Source organism: Leptosomus discolor, chromosome 6, assembly GCF_034619465.1.
Source record: "Leptosomus discolor isolate bLepDis1 chromosome 6, bLepDis1.hap2, whole genome shotgun sequence".
Classification (NCBI taxonomy): domain Eukaryota; kingdom Metazoa; phylum Chordata; class Aves; order Leptosomiformes; family Leptosomidae; genus Leptosomus; species Leptosomus discolor.
The window spans coordinates 31,574,256-31,600,109 of NC_141396.1; the positions used below are offsets into that span (position 1 = coordinate 31,574,256).

Below are 25,854 nucleotides of genomic sequence, written 5' to 3' on the forward strand. Positions count from 1 at the left end.
TTTTGAAACCAGAGTCTCTCTTGCATCTTTGCATTCCGTCCCTCCATCAGTTGCGTAGTTCCCAGTAATTAACTCAATGTTTTAGTAATTAAGCAATACAGAATAACTGTGTAGGATAAATATTACATTGTGTAAGGCCTCAGTCCTGTAGAAAGTTCTAAAACAGGAAAAACACTCTTAAGAGATTAAAATATACCAGTTTCATTTGCCAGTGGGATCTTAATTTGTATGCAGATGAACATGCAAAATTTTCTTCACAGCTGCCATGTACTGTATGAGCATGGTTGGTTCACTCAGCTCTGTCTGTGACTGTATGTACATTAGCTAATAGTGTGAGGGAACATGAGCACATCTTGAGATTAAAACAGTTGGTGTTGAGGGCCCAGCATGTCCACATTGTACGCATCCAGAAGTTTTTTACTTGGAATGAGCTTTATTCTGATCTGCTTTAGGGAATCCTCTGGAACAGCTGGCATGAGGTAGGTACTCTCTGGAAGAGCATCTTTGAGTTTGGTTTTATTGGAAAGGAATCAGGTGAGTGTACTTGGAGTCTTGGTGATGCAAACCACAGTGGTGTAACTGAGGACATCTGGGGGATTTATTTGAAAAATGTTTTACTGATCCAAATGGAAACACTTACGTGTGTGTGCATGCAAACACACGCACCCCAGCCATATGACCTCTGGGATTTTATTGCTGTTGCAATTTTGTAAGGCTTTCCTGTTAGTAGATTGATATGCTTTAGGTGGATTAAGATTAACGAGGGGTGGGGGATGTGTGTCTGTCTGTTTCTGCCTTTATGTAGTGACAAAGAGGGCAGGAATTCTAACAGTTTGTAGAGAGATGTATTTGTGCCAGTACAGTTACTTGCAGGTAGATGCAGGTTTTGCTCTTTTCTTGATTGAAGTGATGTTTCCAGTATTGTGGTGATATGTCTAAATTATTGTACCCTGTTCATTTTAATTAGACTTAACATAGGTTTCAGGCCAAATTAGTAACCACAACCATATGGCTTCCGCTTCTGAGGTGACCAATTTTGAGTATGCTCAGTTGTGAGCGGAGTACAGAACACCATTAGCTCTTTCTGTTAAAAGCATGAATCTCACATTTATCAAACTGTCCTGTTTCTTCAGGTTACATTTTCATGTTTCACTTGGGTGCTTGACTCATTGTCTTGTTCTGCCCTGTAGGCCTCCTTTTGAGCTTTGAGAAAGAAAAAACATTTTGCAGTTCTTCAGAAGTCTGATGCAAGAAAAGCTTCAGTGACATTTTTGCCTCCTGCTCATTGTGTTGTCTGCTGCTGATACTCTTCAACCATGTCTGACTAACACCTGTGGTTATCTAGCTATGTGCTTGCACAGTGTTTTTTGTGTACTGCATTAAATGGTGTAGCTACTCATGATTAAGTGGTCCGTGACACCCTGGGGTGATCTGTTGGTACTAATCTGCTACTGTGATCCAAATAGTGGAGATTCAGTTCACATTTTGAGCACTGAATAAATTACTTGGTCCTGGTTTGCTTCCATTTCTAAACTGCTGTTGGAAACTGCTGTCTTATCTGGAGTCAAAACTAACTTTTTTTGGTGTTATATACACATGGCTCAGCCTCTGCTGAATTGATATTCCATCTTCCTGTTTTGAAGCATAATTTCTTTTTCTTTGCTCTGAATGGATGCTGATTCCTTTCCCTTTTGAAAAGAAACGGTCCATTATGAGCAGTTCTGTGCTGCATAACATGTTAGCTTTTTCCTGTTCAAAGTGAGACATGCAGGACAGAGTAGTACTTTTAATGGTTATGAATACTGAGTGGTAAATAATATATTTTCGTTTATTGGGGGTTTTTTGGAACTTGTAGTTTTGATGAGCATCTGGTATACAGTCTTTCTGAATGCCCTTCAGACATAAATAATGCATTTATCAGGATATCTGTTTAAAATGGTTTTGGGTATTGTTTTGCCATTGTCTTCTACCTTGGAAAGCATTCTTGCCTGCAAATAGCTGCTGTCTGTCTTGCTTTGCTAGTGTTTTCAGCATGACTCATGTCCCTGGCTCTTATTTTCTGCTATTCTTATATCTCTGAATGCAGGCAGTGCTGCATCAGTACGTGCAGAGTGCTAACTCTTGAAAATTTCAGCTTTTAGGGTTTCAAGGATGGGAGGTTAAGCTTGACCCATAGTTTATGCTCTTTGAGGTGATCTTATAAAGCTGACAGCCCTCTGCATTTTGTAAAATCCCTGGCATTAGTTCTGGTGTTGCATCCCAGTTCACCTCCCAGAACCACATGCAGAGGCCCACAGTACGATATGCTTTATACCCTCACCGGAATATTTGCACTCTTTCAGACATCTATCTGTGTGTGAACAGCTGTCAGTTCTATGCATGTGGAAAAAGGAAACTTCTACTATTCAGCAGAAGCTCTTACAGCTAATTAATGTTGCAGAACTTATTTGCCTTAAAAACGCAGAATTCAACAGTGATGTACTTCCACTTACATCTATTCTAAGTTAATTTTGCGAGGAAGAATTATTAAAGAAAAGTCTGTGTTATTTGAATAATTGCAAGGTTGTCTTGTCTTTAAAAGAAAGTCAGTTTCTTAAATTACTGCTGCTTAAATATCAGTGGTGCTTCTTCAGGGAACCTTGTTGTCACAAGTGTTTGAGTTGCCTTAAAAAAAAAAAAGGCACCAAACCAACCCATTTGCTTTTGTGGTCAAGCCCTTCTGAAAAGTCTTTCTTCACTGCATTCATTTGATCTTTGATACTTTTCCTCACTTCAGTTCTGTCACACAGTAATCTAAAGCAAGTCTACATGGCACTTACCGATTGATCAGCATTGGCGCGGTTTCTTTGCGATTGCTTTTGGAATTCATCTTCGTTTTGTGTTGCAAGGAAAAATGTGAAGATTGCTTTAAGAGGTGATAGTAAAGGAAGGATGTATTTGCTGTGTCCATGTGGGTTGTAAGAGAGGCTCCGAAGTCTCTGCATGGTGTGTTAGAACTTATTAGAACATACGTGTTTGGAAAGCAGTGTTGGATTTTTCGAGGTGTGTTTGGTGGTTGAGCTGTGTGCAGACTGGACCAGATAGTAAGGATGCTGGGGAGCAGTGTCTACTGTCTAATGAAATGTTACTGCAACGACATGGCATCACAGGCAAAATGACTTCGATCTAAATGTGAAAGACACTACAAGGGATAGTGGCTAAAAGTAACCTTTCATAGGTATTTGAGGTTTTAAATAATTACCATTTTCTGTTGCAGTTTAGGCTCTGTTACAAGAGGGTTGTGAAATGAAGACATCCTTATTTTGCAAACAGGCATTTTTTGGTGGCATTACTTGATTTCTTACATAAAATGTGGCTTCCTTCTGTATTGCATTGGTAGTGCCTAAGCAAGCTGTGAAGTGCCTTGTCACAAAACACTTTGGGATGCCCTAGTTTTTGATTTAGTAAGGGATTAATGAAAGTCAGGGAAGAAGAGCCCATTTTTGACTGTTAACTAAAAACGATGCCATCTTTGACTCAGTAAGCCTCCGTGCCCTGAGTAGAAGGAATTGTTTTTACCTGTTTGCCCTGTCGAACTCTTTCCTATGCATCAGCTGTTGCTCTCTGCTGAAGAAAACACACGAAGGCCGTGTGGACCTTTTGATTATGCTGGCACAGCTGTTTGTATCCTTTGTTTCTACTCCATGTAAAAGCACTGAACTTGACTGTCATCTGTGCTTCCTTGCTGTGTGCATGTTTATGCCACAGAGGTGCTAGATTTCGCAAAGCCAAGACTGCAGACGCTCTCGTCATGTGGTCAGCAAGGGCTTGTCCCAACTGCTGCCTCGCTGAGTAAGACAAGTTTGAATGCCAGCATGACTCTGCTCCCCCTATGCCCAACAAGGGCTGGGTTTGGTTCGTCACAGAGCACAAGGCCTAAAGAAAAAGGAGTGCACAGGCAGGGGCTGTATGTACAAGAGCAGCCAGTACGGCACGCTCTTCCCTTGAATTGCCTGAAAATGGGAGTCTTGCAGGAGCAGCAGAGTCTGCCTTGATCTGTGCCACTGTTGTTGCTTCATCAAGCTAAGAGAATGGCATAAATCTAGGATCCTGCTGTGTGGGTTGCATCTCCCTGCAGCATCTCCCCACTGGGTGCGCTGAGCCGACACTGCTGTTGCAGAGACCTGAAAAGCTTCTGTGCAGCATGTAGCTCCCAGACAGGAAATTCAGGAATATTAATATGTTAGTAGCCTTTAAGCATGGGTAGGATACTCTTTTAGACTGTAGCTGAGATTTGGGACTATTAATAGAGAATATCCTATGTTAATGGGACTTCTGGCAGCTGTAATGCAGTACACTGCTGTCAGAATCGTAGTAGTTGAGCTTCCCTGCAAGGTTAAGAATTGTGCATCAGCTGAAACTGATGCTAAACATGTGCAGTACTTTCATGCTGGTTATGTGATAGAGTGCGTTATTTCCTTGAATTATCCCATATTCCAGGATATGGCACCTACAAACTTACACCCTCTCTTCCTATCTTAAGTATTCACTGAGCTAGTTTGTGGAACAGTTGTAATTCAAAAAAAAAAAAAAAAAAAGTGAGTATCTAGAAAATGTTCAGTGGTTCTTTGCCATTACAGACTTTTGTGAAACTCTGTATCTTTCATGACTGTGGGAGTCCTTTGTTACTACCTTGTCCTTCCTTTGTTCATCACAAGCCCTGCCTCACATTCAGGCTAAGAATTTGCTACTCCTCTGAAACTTACAGGAAAAAAGAGTGTTAACTGTTTAACCATTTTGTCAGCAGTTAACTTTTTTCAAATAAGAATCTATATGACACAGTCTTCCTGTTTGCAGAGAGGGATGTCCTCTCATAACTGCAGTGGCATGAACTTAAGACTAGTTTCTCAGTTTAACTTTTTGAGCTTAGTGAGATTGTCGGGAAACTGGGCAAGCTAGTGCTTCTGTTACTTGGGAAAGTTAAAAATGGAAATTAACAAAAACTTTATTTTGGTATTCCTACATGTGGCCCTGGTGGCTGCTTGTGGCTGCTGAAGGACTTTGCATATCCATTGCCTGAAAATGTGTTGTTTAAAAGAATTTCCTTGGAAAACAGATGAAACTGTTAAGACAATGGCCATTGTGTGGTTGCCGAATGCTACGTGAGCACTGTTTTAAAAAATAATTTAAAAAATCCAACTAAGTTAAGTTTCTTATGACCGTATCAAAGCTTACTGTAGGGCGGAAAGAGGCTTTTCTCTTTCTGGGGACTAAAATTATTTGGTGCTTGACACGTCTTTTGGGCTCTGAAAACTCATAGCTGAGATTTTCATTCTGCTAATACTCTTTGAAGTTTTGTTAGTCAGGGCTTTCTCTTCTTGTAAAGAATGGAACGATGCAGCACAGTAGAGTTTTACCAGTAATACAGAGACTCTTGACTTACAAAATCTACTTTCTAGCTTTTGATGTGCCAAAACCTTGTTACACTTCATAGAATGGTTTTCAGTCTGTAGCTGGTACTGAGAGGTTTGCTATGCGTAAGCCCTTCTGTGGGCTGTACTTGAGCCAGTGTTTGTTGTAAATACTTGATATGTTATATTCTGACAGAAAATTATTTTTAATGCCCAATTTCTTTTATTTTTTATATAAATTTTCTCCATGTTTAAGATGCTAAATAAGTGTATGTGAGTAGGTATGTAGTTGTATGTGGCATGTTGACGTATTGTGAAAATTGCAATGGTATATTAGTCTGGTATATTACTATGCAATTAGACTGGTAAACTCAGATGCTAGAAATAGAAGTCTGTCTTTGCTTCCTCTAAGTATTTCCCAAAAATTTAAGGACAGTAAATTTCGATGCATTTTGATTTGACTTGGCACATTTTTGAGCAGGAAGGAAAAAAAAAAAGGCTTCTTTATTAATATGGATTAAGGCATTTATTTCCTCCAGTCTGTATCAATTCTACATTTTGATTCTAAACTAGTCCTATTTTCTACTGTCATGGTGTTTGCTAACATGTTTTTTTTCCCCTATAGCTGTCTGTATTTGTCTATAGGAATGTTGCAGACCTTTTGTCTTTGAATAAATTTTAAAAGTAGAAAAACTGAAAAATTCTTGAAATACATGTGCATCATGTCTTTTGCCATTTGAATGGGTCCGTATGTCTTTAAAACCATCAGGAGCTTCAACGTGTTTCAGGTTTTCTGATATATACAATATTGAGAACATGTGTTGCTGGGAATACAGAAAAGGGGAGGGGGGAGGAGAAGCTCATTTTACTTGTTTGGCTACAGTAATTTTTGAAATATATAGTGACTACTGGTAGATTTGGTTAAAAACTAAGTTGGGTGGGTTTTTTTTGTCTTTTAGTCTCCCACGAAAGCTGTATATAATGCTAGACACTGGAACCAGCCGGAATCGGAGGCTCTGCCAGCACCGCCGGTTTTGAAAACTCCCAGCGTCCCAGTAAGTAGACTGTTTGTTCTCAGGTTTAGTAAATCTCTTTTCAAGTCACTGGCCATTTTTTTGAGACTCAGGTTCTTAATACCTGGTAATGTCACAGTAATTCGGAATGAAGCCCACTTTGTGAGCCACTGGGTATTTGATAGGAAAGAAATTATCAGTGGAAATCCTCTTGAATGGGATCTTCCATATCATTTCAATATAAAGATTAAAAAAATATTTCAATCAAGTTATGTTCCCTAATCTGCTGAAGTTAAGCTTTCTAACAATGGACTCCGTTTCGTCTTCTGTGAGGACCCCTAGGATTAACTTGCTAGTAGTACCCATAGAAATTGGCAAGTTGCAGGTCAAAAAGGAAAAACTTAAAAAGATATATTTCACTTACTTTTTTCCTTTCTATTGGAATAAAGTATTGTGAATTGCTGACTTGAGTCTGTAGACACTATGAAATAAACAAAATTTTCTCTATACAGCCAGAAATGCTAATATGAACATATCACATATAAGCATGTCTACAAAAAGCAGACAAGAGGTGAAAGCAGTTCTTAAAGTAATTTTTTTGTTCAAATATCAGTGAATGTTCTGAGGCTTAAGGTAATTGTTTTTTAATTCTTTTGAGACCCTGAGAATCCAGGGTCTTGGGCTTATGTATGTGTAAAAGTTGTTACTGATTATGCTAAGAGAGCATCGTGCATTGTCAGTAAACTTAATTTCATTTGGTGCCTTGCTTACAGTACTTGCCTGAGAACAGAAAATCAGAAAGTAGATTTTTTGCAGTGATACGTCTTCAGCTTCTGTTCTTGTCACCAGTTTCAGTTTTGTGATTTGTTTTTGTTTTGTTGGTTGTTTTTTTTTAATTCCACTTGTGTGTATTGTTCCGATGCTAGCTTCTCTTTGATTTGTAGTTGTTTTGATTGCTATCTGGATGCAGATGGATACTGTGTCCTTACAGTATTCTGAACAGCCTTCCTTTGATGTTAACTGCACTGCCTGGAAAATGCAGATTACTCATTTTAAAATAACCATTGCCAGATTACTCATTTTAAAATAACCATAGTGTTTGAGAAGAGAGCAGAAATTTCACTCCTGGGTTTCTCCTAAACCCTTCTCTCAATTTAAATTATGTGCATTTGAACTGAAGCTTTTGTGGCTTACTGAATCTTTGTAGTGATACTGATTTTTGTGAAGTACTCTGATAGCTAACTTAAAGGCAGATTTTGTCTGAGTCTTCTCAGACAGACTTTGAATATATCCTCTTCAGACTAGGAAAATATCTGGATCATTCATATTCGGACAAGCCATTTTGTCTTCTGTCAAACTTCCAGTTTGTAACTGGAACCATCAAAATATTAGTTCAGGAATATGGCAGAGGTCTGGCTGAACAAACCAGTTAGGGGAATTTGTATCTGCTCCTTGTGTTGTGATGTACATCTAAGTTAGTTCAGTCACCTTTTTTAACCTTGGTTTACATGTGTATGATTAAGATTCAACAGTTACAAGATGGGTGAGCCTTGATCCAAATGTTCAGCGGTAATCCCTGTGCAGATGACCCTACCTCTTTAATTTCTTTAGAAATTTGTTACCTGAAGATCTGGATAAATTTGTCATAGATTTATGGTGAGAAACCCATAGCATGCAGACTGTGTATGCCAAGTACTCGTTCCTGTGGTGTCTCCAAGCTCCCTCAGAATTTGCTTTGAAGGGAAAGCCGTTAACCAAGACTTGGATGAGATACTTCAGTGGATCACCTGTGTTCACAGACTGATAAGATCAGAGTCCTCCAGCTGTGCTCTAAACCAGCTTTTCAGGTTGTTTTATTAGCATTTTGCCACTGGAGCCTAAGTGAGCAAATACTAAACTGCTGCACAGTGATAGAGGCAGCGTGTAAAGAATACGCCATTAATGTAGCAGGTTGTTTTGGCTTATATTTTAATTTTGACTGTCGGTGTACGATGCACAAGAAGGCTTTATCTCAAAAAAATCCCCTGGAGCAAATAACAGTTAATGCATCCTCTATGCCTGCATATTAATTCTATTTTTTTTGGTCACACTTTAAAAAAAAAAAATCCCATTTTTCTATGTTAAGGAGATTGAGGGTGAGTAAATGACCACTGGCATTGGCACATGTACATTTAGAATTTGGTATTTGAAGGTCTTTCCTGTATGCCTTGTTTTCTGTAGTTTGTCTCCACATCTGAATTTGTGCCAAGTAAGTAGTCTGAAGATAAGCTAACGCGTAAGCTTATAGTAGCCTCAAACTAGTACAGAGCAGTAGGTTGAGGAGAAACCTGTAATACTTGCCTGAGATGGCTGAAAACTTGTCAGTAATTATTCTAGACCTGACATCAAGTTCTTTATTACCTGTGGTAAATTTAGAACAGGTTCTGCTGTATTTCGTGCTGCTGTATGTTGTTCCCAAAATATTAACACCACAAACATGAATAAGGCCATGTATGGAGAATACCATGAATTTACAAAAGCATACTCTAGCTGTTTGAGGCATGCACCATGCCTCTTGTTTCTCTGTGTGGCAGTTTTTATGGTGCTACAAAATTTATATTGGTAGTCTTCTACCTACAGGCAAAATATGGTTTGGAGTATCAGGTTGGAGGGTCAGTTTTCTGGTAGCTACACCCTGAGTAGTCGTGTGGTAGCCTCCATTAGTTAGAGGCACAGAATTTTTCAGTTGAGGCAGTGATTGCTCAATGCTGTGCTCGCATCCAGACCAGTGTACTGAGTGATGGTTCAGTATAGCAACCACCTTAGTCAGTCCTGGAAGCTCCAGTGTAAAGGAATAAGATACTTGTGTCAACAAATAAATGTTTTTAAACACTGAACTCCATTGGTTTAACTTACCCTAAAGCTTAAGGAACCAGTGTGACAGACCTTTTTTTTTTCTTATTTTTTTTTAGTTTAAAAATTCCACTGGAGCTTTCCTGACTACTTAGTACTATTTTTTGTGTTTAAAAATAAATATAATTTCTCACATCTTAAATATCTAAGAGTAGGTGCATTATCACACAGCTTAGGTACATCTTTGGTAGTGTAAGGCAAAGGACTACATAGTCCCAAAATGTGAGTTTGACAATTGCACACCTGTACTGTTTCCTGATGTATTTAGTATATGTTTACATGCTCAAAACATCTGCCCATTTTAGCACTTTCTTATTAATAGGTAAGGCTATCTTCAAAGGAGGCAATTCATAAAGATGATGGAGTTTTTAAGGCTCCTGCACCACCTCCCAAAGTGATAAAAACTGTGACAATACCTACTCAGCCCTATCAAGAGATAGTAACTGCATTGAAATGTAGGAAAGAAGACAAAGAAGTAAGTATTCTTAACAAATTTTTAAGATAAAGAATTATTGATAATCCTAAGTACTGAAGGAACAGTGTCAAAATGGCTTTCCTATTAAAGATAATATTTTTATCTCAATAGTTGAATGGCCTTCATTAACTTCTTAATGTTTTCTTGCACTCAAAACTGAATAGATTTTAGACTATACTTGTTAAGGTTCTAATCAATCCCAAGAGCAACTTACCTAGGTCAAAATATTTGTCTCTTCCAGTTATACACTGTTGTTCAGCATGTAAAGCACTTCAATGATGTAGTGGAATTTGGTGAAAATCAAGAGTTCACAGATGACATTGAGTACTTGCTAAGTGGATTGAAGAGTAATCAGCCCCTAAACACACGTTGCCTTAGGTAAGATATCTTAATACAAAACATTGAACTTATATTTAAAAGAGATATTGAATTAAATACTCATCAGTAAAGTGACCGCGCTTTAAAATGTTGTTTGGGTAGTTACCTGGCACTTCTGCTATAAAGAGTAAAATCTGAAAATAATCAAGATGATGTATTGTGAATAATCAAAAGTAGCATGAGTAGGAAAATGAAATAGAAAATTATGCAGTAAGAGGCATCTTCAACACACTTGTTTTCCTTGCTATTTTCTGATAACTTTTCTTTGTTTAGTGCAATCTTTTGTGCAACGTCTGTTCTGGTTTTTAATGCAAAATTCAGTTCTAAAATAAAATCCCTAAGACTGGAAAGTTTGCTGGCTATAATCTAGAACTAATGTGATATTGAGATACTGTTTAACTCCAACCACTTGTTCTTTATCTTCTGTTGAGAAATAACATAGCTAGCATCCACTGAAAGTACTGTGGCCTCAATGTTAATTGGAAGTTTCCCTAAGTCGTCTTGAACTGCTCATGGCATTCGAATATTCAAGTTTCATGTTATTGCAGAGTTAGTATGAAAAGCGTTAGTCTCGCTTTGAAAAATACTATGACTTAATATTAGTGTCCATTCCCTGGACATAAAAGCAATTAGAATGATGTTCTGTAACCGTGTAATGATTTTTTAATTTTTTTTTTTAATACTTGTAAATTTTCCTCTCTGCTTAGCAAAACTGAACTGGTAGAGAAGGAAAAACTTGAATCCACAGAGACAGGTGATGAGGACACTTGAAATTTGACTGTGGATGAGAAAAAGCTTTAAGTGAGCTATTTTAAAAATTTATTCTTCGTGTTCCTCAAGAGCTAGCAATGAATATCGTTGCTGGAGTAGAAACACAAGAAATCTATTATGCAGTTTGTATGTACATTATGGTAAGAAAAAATTGATAACGTAATGACAGTTTAGGAGTGTTTTCCATATTGAGTGCACTTAATTTGCTCTTATGGCAAGGTTTCTAAGATCTTAAACTGACTTTTTTACTTTCCAAATCTATATCATGGAATGTAACTTGTATAAACACCATAAAAATTCTTTCTTTCAGTTAACAAATTAAAAGGAAAGTATTTTTCCAAAGGAAATCAATGTGTAAGGATAGGAATAGACGTAAAAGAATCAGAAACTGGTAGGTAAGCTCTAACTAGTGCTGTTGTGATTGGAGACAGAAAGACCACTTGTTCTTTAAACAGCATCCTGTATGAATCTATCATAATAAGATTCCTTAGTAGTCGAGGAAGACTTGATTGCAGAATCATGCCCACATTACTCCACATTTAAAAGCAATATATTTTTAATAGTCTATATAGAATCATAGAATAGTTTGGGCTGGAAGGGACCTTTAGAGGTCATCTAGTCCAACCCCCCTTGGGCAGGGACATTTTTAGCTAGAGCAGGTTGCTCAGAGCCCTGTCCAACCTGGCCTTGAATGTTTCCAGGGATGGGGCTTCTACCACTTTTCCGGGAAGCCCGTGCCAGTGTTTCACCACCCTCACAGTAAAGAACTTCTTCCTAATATCTAATCTAATTCTACTCCATTTCAGTTTGAATCCCTTGCCCCTCATCCTATCCCTGGTAAAGAGTCCCTCCCCACCTTTCATGTAGGCCCCCTTTAGGTACTGGAAGGCTGCTGAAAGAGCCTTCTCTTCTCCAGGCTGAACAACCCCAACTCTCTCAGCCTGTCCTCACAGCAGAAGTGCTCCAGCCCCCGAGCATCTTCGTGGCCCTCCTCTGGACCCGCTCGAGCAGGCCCATGTCTTTCTTGTGCTGAGTGTTGCACTGTGCTAGAAATGGCAGACAGCTTGCTAATAAAACTAGGGAAAGACTTCCATTTTTAAAATAGAAATGTTACGCTGTTCACTGATTAGACCAATATGTTTGTCAGACTTTTCCTGAAATCTGTAGTGTTTCCATCAACTGTAAATGCAGTTTGGTTTTTTTGTAAGAATATTGTCAGGCATAAGCGGGACTAATCTGCCAATTAGATGTTAGATAGCAGTGGAACCTCACATTTATAATTTCTGATAATGCCTTAATCCATAATAAACTCTCCTGTGCCTCTAAATCAGAGCTTCATGCTTAATCCATAAACATTTTACTTTCTATTTCAACTTTTGTTTGGAAGAAGCAAGGTCAGGGTACCCTTTCATATCCTGTGTTTGGTTTTTTGGGTTTTTTGTTGTTTTTTTTTTTTTTTAGCAAACCTTAAAATAAAGCAGACATAGTTTGGTGCTAGTAAGCCACTGTTGAATAAAATGGTGCTCTGTTCACCAATTACAAGCTTGCCTTATACAAATTTTAGAAGAAACATCCTGAGAAGGTTTGTCAGGGTCTGAGGCATATGGTCAGTCATGTTTTGTAGACTTGTTTATCTGCCGCTTCTGTAAATGTGTTCATTTTAGTTGTTCTAATCCAGAATTCATTTTCTCTAGTGTAATCAGCTTGGCGACAAAGTGCGCCATGCCCAGCTTCCGTATGCATCTGAGAGCACATGGGATGGTAGCCATGGTTTTCAAAACACTGGATGATTCCCAGCACCATCAGGTATAGATACATTGTGTATTTCATTAAAGTTTGATACCTGTCTACTCTGTGTGAATTTTGTGTACACGTAATTCAAGGTCAGACATCCAATATAGCATGCATCTAGGATCAGTGGCTCTGTTTTAGAAAGCTATAATGAAATGAAAAATAAAAGCACCTGCGTTCCAGTGACAAATTCCCCTTCTACTGTTTATGTGCCTCTGGGTTTGGAAATTCTTCTAAAAAAAATCATTTAAACTTTTTTAAAAACTGACTGTGCTTTGGATTGTTTATCTTCTCTTAAGCTGTTTTTAATAGTTTTATTGTTGTATTTGTAATTTCCTTCAAATAAAATACATTTGAAAGCAGTCCTTTATCCTTATAGTTAAAGATGTCTTTAAGTGTTCATCTCCAGACTTGCATATGTGAATTATCGCTGTCTCTGTAGCTGTTATGGGGCATTTTTCATGTCCTGTGCTCGTTTCCTTGAGCAGTGCTGTAATTGCAGTTGTAAGATGACCTGAGTATGTTCAGCGTTCTATGATAAATCTAGGAAGGGTAAATTTTAAATACTTATGGTGACATGACTCAAGAGTTAAAAACTGTGGTGGTTTGGATTTTCCTTCTTACCAACTTTACAAATTCAATTCAGTTGTAACAGAAAACGCTTCTTGTGGGTGATACTATTTTTCCAGCAGGTGTAAACCATGCCTCTGTGGGGTACCCCTTGAGGTATTGTTACAAAAGCTGAATGTAGGAAATGTTACTTGAAGTGGGTACTAGATACATATACCCAGTCAGGTTTATTACTTTTATTTAGTAGTTCTAGAAGAACAACATGCAAAGCAGAAGGAAAATTTGCACCACATTTAAGAGATTGTGTTTCATGTCTTACAGTGGGTGGGGGGAAAGAAAGCTATAGAGCTTTATAGAGCTTATTTAAGAATAATAGCTTATTTTCCATCTCTCTCAGAAATTAGCAATGGGTAACGCTGAAACACAGGAACCAGGTTGAATGTGTTCAGTATAAGTAAAATATCGTCACGCTATCTAGGACAGTTGCCACTACTGAGCTGCGGGAGGTCTGTAGAGGATAGCTACAGTTCCTTGCAATAACGCACTAGCTTGCTCAGTGTATTTTTGGCTGTCTTTTAACAGTTGCCATTATTCCCTCATTTTCAGAAGAACTCGCACGTACAGTTCAAAAGGACATTGCATGCTGTGATTAGTCTGCAGTAACAAAAAGCATTGATTTTATTCACTATTTTCAGTAAATTTGATGAAACGCTTCCGTTTGTCAGGAGAAAAAAACCTGGTAGTTAAAGTTTTAATATAGTTACAGTGCGTTCTTAGTACAGGTTACACAGTATTATAAAATTACTGATTTATCAAACTACCGTTAATAAATGCTAAAATATATGCTCTTACTACTGACCATATGCTTCAATACTGACCTCCTTTGTATTTGTATACTTGATTGCTGTCTTTATATACTTTATATTCTTTTCATTCTTAATTATTTCACGAAAATTTTAACTTGTTCAAAATCAATACGAGTTTCTCCACTAAATCTCAGTGCAAAGTAACTTCAGAGTAGTAAATCACACTAGGCTTTGCTTGCATGGCTCAAATCCATTTCAGATTAATAAGGACTAGGGGGAAAAAAATACAATTATTTTGTTACTGTTTTCTTTAAAGTATTTTGGAGATGGGAAAACTGCCACAATGACATTGCTAATGGAAACAAATAGGAGCGTTTACTGCATTCATTGCACCGATGGAATGGAATAGACTGAGAGAGTAGAAAGAGGACTTTCACATCTCCCTAAGAATATAAAATAGCAGTTGCAGAGACATTTTTTTAGCCAGCAAGGAAAACAAAATAACCGGTTCTCTTACTGAGCTATACCTCAAAATATTTACCTGAAAATTACTTGTTCCACTGAATTTTTCTTGTAGATTTGTCTTTAAGCTACCATTTCACTTTTTAACTGACTTTGTCTCTTCAGCTATGCTCTAAAGGTTTTGGAGTCTTATTAATTTTTGAAATTAAGACTGTATTTTCACTATAGCTGTCAGTAGTTAAGCACAGAAGTGTGGTTTTGTAATGTCTTCAGCGTGTGAATAATTAAAAAAAAAAAGTGCATTAAACGTAGTGCTGAACCCTAGAAAATAACCATCTGTTCCCACAAGCTGGAGTATAAATAGAACAAGCAAGGGAAGACAAGGATGACAGTGGGTGTAAATGGTCTGCTGTTTCTGGAGTGTATGTTCAACTAGGATGTTTTCCTGAATTCTGTAGAAGTATGGAGTGCAACTCCATAGTTAGATATGCCATAAAATTTCTGTCTAGAGCAAAGTGTATTTATTTTACTTTTTTTCTCCTGTCCACATTTGTTTGGAAGCAGAATGTGTTTTAAGCCTCTTGAGGAACAGAACAGGAAGGAAAAGAAAAAAAAAAATCCCACCCAAAACCCACCCTCACTAATACAGTCCATAAGGATGGGATTTTGAGGGTTTGATGAAGTCTGTGGTTGTTCGGTTTGGTTTGGGTTGTTTTTAGGATATTTATAAAAAATGAGTGGTACTAACAGTTTCCCCCTCATTCTCAACTCCGTAGTCTGTGAATGGCAGGACATGAGATAACTTTCAGACAACGTGATTAACTGGTTTTGACGCTTGCAGGTCAGAGCAAAGTGTAGATCTGGTATATTCAAGCTTAAACCAACTTGCCTGAGGGACTAAGAAAAATGAGTTGTAGAAGACCCATGTCGCTGGCATGGAGCTGAAGCAGGTTTCTCCATGTTATAAGCACCATTCACACTTGAGGTCCATCCTTGTGCAACATCACCCTTTTCCTGTTGCACGTCAGCATTTGGAGGCTTAGTGGCCTGATTGCCTTCTGTGTGTATGCTGTTGCAGGCACCTAGTTCTTATTACACATAGCTACTCCACTCCTTGCTTTTCTGGCAGTCGTTCTGCAGCCTGAAACCTTCTGTATAATGTCTTAAAACCTGGGTGGAAGGTCTGAAGGGAAGTGTTGACAGAGTTTATGTGGAGGGAGAACCATTACTCCCTACATAATAGGAAGTCAGCTGGATTGCAGAGAAGGGAGCCTGAGACAGGCAAGGGCTTGGTACAGAGGCTTACAAAATGAGTGTGATTGCCCTTATCAGACTTTGGAGGATCTGTAAAGCATTTCTGAGTAGTGATCTAAGAAGTCTCTGACTTCTTGAAGTGCCTAAATATTGTCGGACCAGATTATAAACTCAGCAGTTTCCCTCTATTAACTGGTGCATAGTTTCTAGTTGAAACTCCTTTGGAGGCTTAAGCTTTTTTTTTTTTTTTTTAAAACCAGGAAGCTCACCTAGATAATGCTGATCACTAGAAAATAGTTCTTCATAGATGTTGATTTATTAGGTCCCCCATTGGCTGAACACAGTTAGCAAAGTAACCTTTAGTGTCTCTGGAATGCATGTACTACTGTGTCCTGTTTTAATAACTGCCATTCTGAAGGAACAAAGTCTTCTTCCAGGAACCTGAAATTTCTTATGGTTTGAACCAGTTGCAAGTAAATCCAGAGTAAACAACTTCTATAATTAAAATGATAAAATTGCAAAGTTTACTGGAGAAAGTTTATAGAGATTAAGGGAAAACAGTGAATACCCTGTTTACGTAGACAAGCTGCATAGAAACAACCCTGTGTCTTGAGGCTGTGTTCATGAAAGAAATAGATTTGAAAACTCTTGCTTCCTTCCTTCAGTATTCTAAATGCATCTTTGGTAGTTAGTCAGATTAAAGTCTTTATTCACCGGAGGGTTTCCTTGACTCAGACAGGAAGGAGTTTTAACATAGCTTTTGATAGACTGTCAGCTGCCTAATCCTGTTTTGGAACTGCTGATACTGCTTAGTATGACCAGGTATGATTATTACTTGCTGCTAAAATAAACAGAAGCAGCTAATGATTGCTTTGGTGATTGGCTGAACTCTAAACAAGATGTTAATCTGCTATGACACAGAAATTCTGCTCTTTCCTGTTGAGCTGTACAACATTCATGTCCCAGAGTTAGTTTGTCTCCATTTTTAATTTATTTTACACAGAAAAAATTGGAATAGATGCATGCAGCACGCTGACTCTTGAGAGTTGAACTCTGTAAGACATGCATGTACCCCACACACCGTCCAGCTTTCTTTTTTTTTGCTCCAGATACAGTCAAAGGTTTCTGAAAGTATTGTGACCAGCACAGTTCAATTCTTCATGAACATCTCTCCTCTTTACCACAACTTGGGGCTCACCTGGAGAGATGAGTCTCTTGGTGCAGGTGCTGTACTTCCAGCACTAGGGACAGATAGCTTTGCTCTGATCTCTTTGCTGTCATTTGTCCCTTCCTGACAGTCAGTTTCCCCCTTTACTTTTCTGGATCCTCAAGAAGATGAAATTTAGTTGCTTCTTGAAGAAAGATTAAGTATTCTTTAGCCAGTAAGAGGTCCCTATACGCCAGGTCTGTGTAAGACAGGGATGGTCAAGGTAATGACAGTTTCTTGTTAAGGACTGATGGGGACGGGGCAGTGAGGGGGAGCTGGTTTGTACTCTGGCTACTTCCAAAAAGCAGAATTCCCCTGGAAATTAAATGTGTTTATGCTGGAAAGGTTTGAGTAAACTATTGACTGACAGGCCCGCTTGGCAGAATTGGAATGTATGTCACCAGGCTTGTGCTCACGCTTTTTTTTTTTTTTTTTTCCACCTTCCCTCTTCACATGCAAGCACTGTCCCCATGATCTCTGTATTTTCTGGTGCTGTCACTAGCTTATCTCATCCAACCAGAATGTTCACCTACCTTGCCATGTACCCTGTGCTTTTTCACTTTGTTCTCCTGCCATCTGTCTCTTCGATAATACTGTGTTACTGGAGTTACTGTTTCTTATTCTGTCTGCAGCACTTCAGTCCCTTGAAAGTAGAAAACCCTGCTTTTCTGCTAGGGTTTTGTAAAGGTATTGAGTGATTTGTGTCTCAGTTGAATTGTTTAGGAGGATGCATTAATAACTTGCTAGAAGGAATCTACATACAACAGTAAGTACTCATTCAAGTGCTAGCGTAGACTGGGACTCGTCAGGCTTTTTCTTTTCTAAATCTCCAGCTTGTTTATTAAAAATTGTGAAAGGTCTCCCTAACATGATTTCTAAAAAGTGGTTTTTTTTTCCTTTCGTCTCCCAACCCAAGAATTTGTCCCTTTGTACAGCAGCTCTAATGTACATCCTGAGTAGAGATCGTTTGAACATGGATTTAGACAGAGCTAGTCTAGATCTGATGATACGGCTTTTGGAATTGGAACAAGATGCTTCTTCTGCCAAGCTGCTGAATGAAAAAGACATGAATAAAATTAAGGAAAAAATTCGGAGACTGTGTGAAACTGTTCACAACAAACATCTTGATCTTGAAAACATCACGGTGGGTATCATGCTTTTATTTGAAAGCCTTGGCAGTAGTGGAATGCTTAATAAAATGGAACTTGTAAGCATCATCTTTTAATCTCATATCTCCCAGCTAGGAGTTATGACATCTTGTCTACCTTTTCTTCTTCAAATTTGACAGTTCCTTCCTAAAAGGCTGTTAGTAGGATAAAGTTACGATGTTCTTCAGCTTTCTGACTTACCATTTGCTCCTGCTGAGGGCAGCTAGTTACAGGTAGTGACTGGGAACAAGTAACACTTTAAATAACCACGTGCTTGTATTTGACTGTGTTTCTTTGCTGAAATTGTATATATACATCACAAACAATGAGGGCTCTTGCATGGGAAATAAAGTATTGTGTGTTAAATTGAAAATGTGGTGCAGGTTCTCCAGTTAAAAAAAAGAAGTTGAAATCTGTCCTACAGAAACGGGTTTCTTTCTGCCTAAAGTGTGGTGGCAGATCTGTTGGTTACCATAAATGTGGATGAATTTTGTTCTTTCCTTTCTCAAGCATACTTGTTTTTGTGAATGTATCTTCAGCTGCCACAGTGAACTGTGTTTAGTTTAAAAATAAATTTGGCCATGGTTTGATGCTAGCATCAAGCTATCTTGAAAAATAAACATTGTTGCAAGTCTTTTTCAAAGAAGATATTTAAAGAATTAATGACAGATTGAGTAGATGAGTGGTCATAGGTGGCAAAAATTAGTGATGTGGTTTTGCTTTAGCTGTATTTCAGTATAACAAATGTTAGTGTGATCCTAATTTTTTAACATCTTTTAATACATTCTTTTAATGTTTTCAACATTCTTCTTAGGCTTTTGCCATTTTTCATGTTATACCCAACAGGAGAAGCTTCTGATTTATTGTTTATGAAGTGAGCTTTTTAGAGCTCTTATCTCTGCAAGTAATGTTTCAACTCCTGCCAGAAATCTGCAGTTAAAATTATATTCCATCTTAGGTTAGATTAAAAGACGATATGCCTTGTTGAGCTGGCTGCTTTTTTTGGTTGTTTTTGTGACTTTTTTTTTTATTGTTTTACAAAGGGTTTGGTTTGGGGTTTTTTTTTTTCCCCAAAATTCTAGCTATGGAACAGATAGCTGAATTGGTATGAAAAGTCAGTATTATGTAGCAGTAGAAAGAGCTGAATTTTGGGGGAGGAAGATAGTATCGCTGACATGGTTCTTAACCTTGGTAATCAGTTTGTGGTGATGAAGGAGAATTGTTTCAGTTTCAGTTTTAGGCTTGTTTCCTACAAACCTATGAAATGTTTGTAGGGGGTTTGTGTTACTTTTCTGGCCTTTGAAATCTGCAAAGGAAGAACGAATTTGAGATTTTCTCCACTTTCAGCTACTGTCTGAATTCACATGATACAATCTGAAGATACCAACACAGAATGAAATTTGTTCTCTAGGTGAAGATCAGCTAGGAATTGGTACAATCAGTGTCTTATTTCAGTGCAGTTTTGGCACTGAAGACAGCTCCCTTTATGAAGCATGGAACAGCTGGTACAGGTTCCTCACTGCTAAAGCATCCAGCCACGCAGACTACTGTCTCCGATTTTGAGCTTTTCTCGTATTCATGATCTGAGCTAGCTGGTTGTGGTTTTATGAACTGTAATTCTGTTCTTGTGTTTTCTTATACATGGGTTTTAAAGGGAGAGGATATATTAAAAGGGACTCAGTCTTGCAAGGATGTCGTGCATGAGTAAAGAGGAATATTATCACAGGCCATCAGTTTCAACTTTATTTTTTTGAGGCATCTAAAATTATGTCGAGCTGCTGTTGTAAACATGTTGGATACTGTAGTACGTCACAGACGGAAACTGGTTTCCTCTCAGCTGTACCATCTAGAAGCAGAGACTATATAGTCTTTAGAGAATATATGCAAACCAAATGAGATGATTAGGTTATCTTCCAATTTATGATAGTGGCAAGGGTAAGTTGATAATAAACTGCATAGGCGGAAGATAAAGATGCTTTCACATAGATCTCTGTCATGAGATACAGTAAGTAGTCTCTGTTTTCTACCGAATGACAGGCAGAAAATGCTAGCAAAAACGGAAATCTTCTGTGGGTAAGGAAAGAAGCTGTGTTTTTTCAGACCTGGACATATCCACTGAGAAACAGAAGGATTGCAGCAGATGTTTTGATAACTCCAGTTCGTGCCTAACAGGTTACACCTTCAGTTTTTTTGATCTTACACAGATCAAACGAAAATGATCGGTACTGCCTGTCTCTTTCTAAAGGCAGTGTTGCATGTGTGACTATCTAGAAATTAGACTAGATTAATTTTTGAGTACTCAAACTAGGTATTCAAAGGGTTCTGTTTTCTAGACTGCTATGAAGATTAAAAATGTAAATCCAGTAACTGAAAAGGAGTTCTGTGTGGATTGAATTTGTTCCAGGTTTTTTTGCTAGCTTAGAAGATAAAACCTAAAGAACCTAGCCTTCATGTTAGCAAACGACACTTGCCTGTCAGTCAGCATAGCCCTCTGTAGCTGATGCAGCTAGCTCCTCTCTGTTGCATCATAACAAAAACCTTCAGAAATGACTTCTCTTTTCAGTTGGTGGAAGAGCTTATTCTGTTTTTCCTGTTTTTTAGCATAAGGCTAAAAGCTTAAGGGAAGCATTTTTTGAACCCTTGGTGTTAAAATTTAATAGTAATTGACATAAAAATGAGATAGAATGGATTATTTTCCTTAAAAGCAAAAGTGTTACCAGGTTTGATTCATTTTATTAAAAATTTAAAAAATTGAAAATTGTGTTCTTACGCCCAGTAGTATAAATATCAAATTATATTCTTCTGGAGTTTTTTGAAGTCTTATTGCCCTTTGGCAGAAAACTAAGCACCTTATTTTTAAATACTGTGTGGCCTTTCAGCTTTCATGGTGAAGATATTTAGGAAAGTTAACTAAATGTTTTGTAGCTGTTAAAATCTCTGAGGAGTGTTTACTAAGGAGAGCTTTTAATCAGCTTCTATCAACCTGGTTCAGGTTATGCATGATTTCAGATCTCCATGTTACAATATTTTCAAGCTCAATCTCTTAAAAGTGAAAGGAATCATCTGAAGAGGTTAGGAAAGCTTCAGAGAGCTAGGGATCTCTCAAACTGCTGTCTTCAGATTCTCTCCCCTCCTCCCTCTAAACGCTTTATTTACTTGGCTTCAGAAGGGAGGTTCTCCATCTGTTGCTTAAAATATCCTCATCACCTTTAGCATTATGTTTTTTAACTTAGTTTTTAAAAGCATGAGGGTTTGGATCTTGTATCTTCCAGTGATGAGATGAGAACGCTCTGTAACCAAGTGTGTTCAGTTTCCCTGTTGCAGGAAGACTGGGTGAGTGGCTGTTGGCAATTAAAGGTAGTTAGCAGTTTGCCCAAGTGGTGGAACAGTTGCAGGAGTAATTGCAGCTTTGTTTCCTCTGTGGTGGGGAATTAAGCTGCTGCTGACTCTCGGAGGAATGGCATATTGTAAATTCACTTGTCCACCACAACAATTTCATGACCCAAAGACATTTCCATTTACATAGGAGACAGGCTGTTACTAACTATATGCTCTTAGTGACAGTGTGCTGCAAAGCTTGCTCCTAAAAAATGGAAATAAGTGACTTTGGGTGGTAACTCCTCTTTATCAAGGCTAACCTTCAACTTTCTTTTCCTCCTTGGAAATCAGTACTTTGAAAACCAGGAAAGCAGCTGAAGATGTTGGGGGGGCTCATGCAGTGTGTATCTTGGTTTTCCAAGACAATGGAGTGTTTACTTGAGCCTGGTGAGTACTGTTATTCCCAGGAGGAGCTGAGGTTTGAACTGGTGGTATCCTGGAGTGTGCTGCACAGCTCAGAAGCAGCACAGCCTTCCTTGAAACATGACAAAACCAGTGTGTCAGGGAGGGAAGATAACTTGAGGGTGGTTAAAATGCGGTTGGCTTTAGTGAGCTCTTATGGCTGTTTTCTGACCTGTCATTGTTGTATTTATATATCATATATGAAATTAAGTTTGTAGTAGTCCAGGTTTGCCTGTGCCATTTCCAGGTGTTACAGAAGTCTCTGCTGGTCACTGTTGTGTAGGCATAAATTTATATGTATGTATATGTTTTATTATTAACATCTGCCTTTTATTGGAGGCCTTTGGAAGAACAAGTTATAGTCTTGGCTTTATAAATGATGTTCGTTTTGGTTAAAAACATTGCAGAGGATTAACTAAGATAACCACCTAAAATCTCTTCAACTTCCATTTGCAGGGAGTAAAATTCTTTGCTGTTGTAGAATTTTGATATGTATTCCTTTTTTAAAAAAAAAAATCAGTAAATATAGTAAGATTTTTTTACAGTGGTTTAGTTTAATTGCTGTCTTCTGTGGGTTTAAGATTAAAAACACAAAATACCTACTTTAGAAACAAATGTATTCTACAAGCAGCAGAGCCAATGCATCTGGCAGACAGAGCAGCAGTTTTCACTGTGGCCTTTCTTGGGATTTTCCTGCCTGGACGATCTGTCCATTTCCTTCCTCCACTTGTTTTTTTTGATAACAAGAGAAACAGACAGAAGGAGGCTGCTTAGGTTTTCCAAGCTATTAATAAAATGAAGAAGTTGAAAATGCAGAGTACTTTTTTACCAGTACTGAGTAATTTTTTTAACATATGCATTATTTTTCAATCTGTTCTTGCTCCCTCTGGTGGCTCTTCTACTCAGAACCTATAACTTTGTTCTTACATGATGTGGTTTTGTATGATTTGCTATATTGACTATAGCTGCATATGATGATGTCACTAATTCTGGAACCTAACTCTTTCAGACCGGGCATTTGGCAATGGAGACATTACTGTCTCTCACCTCGAAACGAGCTGGGGACTGGTTTAAAGAAGAACTGCGACTTCTAGGTGGTCTTGATCATATTGTAGATAAAGGTATATTGGAGGTGGTGCTTTGGCAGTGTGAAAAATTAGTAAATCTTACCAGGATGTTTGCTTTTCTTAATGGTCATTTTCTGTGGTTAAAAATAAAGTACGTATTTTTCTTAGCAGTGTTCAAGTACACAATTCGTTATCAAGTCACGGGGAAATATTAGTGACTTTAATCTGTTGCATGTGGGATTGTAACTAGTTCTAAGGTTAAACAGAATGTGTATAATGTTGCATATAATGTGTGAGATTTAAAATGGCTTAATGTTAGACACTATGCGTGTTTATTCTAGAGTTAAATCTCCTTTACAGTCTTCTAAAATAATTTTCAGGACTGATTTTTTTTTTTTAACTAAATATCCCAGAGGACATCAGCCCTTCAAGAAGAAATGGTGGTCTTTTTTGTTTCCTTGTTTTTTTAAAGGTATATTTTGGTTTTAACGGTATATTTAGGTTTTTTGGATCAGCATCTCACAGATAGGAAGAGGGACATCTCTGAGATGAATTCTTGAGCTGAATGAAGTTTAGTCTTAAGTAAGCGGAGGGGTAAGGATTGAAGAGATGAAAGCGTTAAACTTGCACAGTTTCAGACTTGTGAAGCGTGGGGAGAGTGTGCGTGCTGTGTCTTTTTTCTCTTCTACAAAACAGTGCATTAAACAGTCATGTGCTGTACAATCTCTTCATTGTCAGTAGAAAATAAAATACATAGATAGGTAATTTGGAGCAACAATCACAAACTTGAAAAGCCAAAATTGTGAGAGTGGGGTGTTTTTGTTTACTTGGAGAAAGGAAAAATTTTGGAATGCTGATCATGTCTTCGTGATTGTTTCCTAGTGTTAGAGTTTTGTAAAGTGTAAATCAACGTTGATAGTGCCTCTTGAGTAGCTACATAGTTTGTACTCTTGGCTTTTGAAGACCTCTTTCTGATAGTGGAAAACAATTTGTTTTTGTTTAGTTAAAGAATGTGTGGATCACCTAAGCAGTGATGAAAATGAAGAGAAATTGGTTGCTTCGTTGTGGGGTGCAGAAAGATGTTTACGGGTCTTAGAAAGTGTGAGTATGAGCAGATGCATTGCATTTCTGAAAACTGCTGTTTCTCAACCAGACCTTTTCAGTGTTACAGTCTTTCAATATGTAGTTGCATAACAACACTATAATGTTGTTTTTTTTTTTTATAGAAGATATTAACTTTCTGATGTTTATCAGTGTTCCTGTAATGTTTGTTTGAAAATTTCTTTTACCGTTCTGCATGTATGTACATCACAGTTTATTTTTGGTAAGAATTGAATGTAACATGAGACTTTTTCTTAAGTTCCTACAAAAAGATGCTGTTTATGGATGTTGGTTTTGAGGCATGAGTTTGACTCTGATGTGTGTCTAGTAATAACTGATCCTTATAGAAACAGCATTTTCTTAGGAGCGATAAATCGATGGATATTTTAAGAATTGCTACTTTGAAACGCTAGCCGGCTAAGCGCTGAAAGAGAAAACTGCCCTGAAAGTTAAACTGGTCCTGTAATCAATTGAGTGTGTACATTGAGGTGGTAAATATTTTTTTTATGAGAGCTTTGAACAGAATTAAAGTACATGGTTGTTTTGTAGAGCTTAATTGACAGGAATTGGGAGCGTATGCTTCTCTACAATGCCTTGTTTTTCTGAGTTTCATGTTTATTACTGGTGTTACTCTTTGTATTGTGATACAGTAAGCAAGCAGAAGAGTGCTGTGGCGTTTTAGCAATACATCTCCAGAAAGCAACGTTTGGGCTCAGAGTGCAAGTCAATGAATCTTCATGAGCACCTTAAACCCAAGTTAGAGGCCAAATAGCTACAGCAGTAACTTGTTTTTGTCACTGAAACAGGAGGACAGACTCAAAGATAGGGTAAAAGTAAGCTAAAAACTGAGAAAGACAAACAATGGCTGCAGTACTAATTCAATGCTGAAATACTAATTAGTGGCACCTAGCTCTTTACCTGCCTCCCAAACAGTGAGAGACAAATTTTCAGATCCAATTTCTGCTTTTATATTTGATAGATGGAATTGCCAAGCAGCAGTAGAAGAGACTCATTCATGGTAGAATATTCAAATTTGAACTTGTGATGTAGTAAGATACTTAGGCACTGGCGGGGGGGCAGGTTTTGACAAAAGTTAACACGACAAATCACGCAAATTTAAGAGAAGACCTTCTACTGTTTCTGAAAATTGGTTCTGAATTGCAATCAAGAGAATCAAGGGAAAACTTGATTTTTATGGTTGGATGCATAATAAGCTCTCAGAAGTGGAGTTCATGTCAAGTTACCCTAAAAATAACATTAAATGTATAACTGTATTCTGTGTTACATTTTTTTATATATATTTACATACACACTTGTACATACACACCAGGGACACCGTAGTCCCAGGATATAGATTCAGGGTTCTGCTGTGGCAGAACATTCTGCCACGTGGTTTCCGTACTTACTGTAACAGGAAGGATGGTTTTATCTTCAGTGCTACAATTTCATGTGATTAATTACGCGGTAAAAACTCCAAGGAGATATTGGCCAATGATAAGTGAAAGTTTTCACTAGATAATAACCAAGAAATGTGGAACTGAATGAAGTGGGGTAGTAGAGGAAGGGAATGGTTCTCTTTCAAGGCAAAAAAAGTACCATTTTTAATACTACTTTCTCCTCTTTTTAGGTAACTGTGCATAATCCAGAAAATCAGAGCTATCTGATAGCATACAAAGACTCGCAACTCATAGTCTCCTCAGCTAAGTAAGTTATAACGAAAAGACATTTTTGCGGAGCATTGCTCCTAAG

At 37.8% G+C, this 25,854-nt stretch overlaps 1 protein-coding gene across 4 annotated transcripts in view; it reads left to right on the forward strand.

Moving 5' to 3' along the window:
- WAPL (WAPL cohesin release factor) overlaps nt 1-25,854 on the forward strand; it is a 70,555-nt gene that overhangs the window by 35,083 nt on the left and 9,618 nt on the right. For 3 of the 4 annotated variants that reach the window (XM_086466485.1, XM_086466483.1, XM_086466484.1), the window contains 8 exons: nt 6,350-6,445; nt 9,618-9,770; nt 10,012-10,148; nt 12,614-12,725; nt 17,926-18,153; nt 22,947-23,058; nt 24,008-24,105; nt 25,733-25,809. In XM_086466485.1, the coding sequence (XP_086322611.1) occupies nt 6,350-6,445; nt 9,618-9,770; nt 10,012-10,148; nt 12,614-12,725; nt 17,926-18,153; nt 22,947-23,058; nt 24,008-24,105; nt 25,733-25,809 (1,013 nt within the window). The remainder of the gene's footprint in view (nt 1-6,349; nt 6,446-9,617; nt 9,771-10,011; nt 10,149-12,613; nt 12,726-17,925; nt 18,154-22,946; nt 23,059-24,007; nt 24,106-25,732; nt 25,810-25,854) is intronic. The other variant, XM_086466486.1, reaches the window with a different exon arrangement.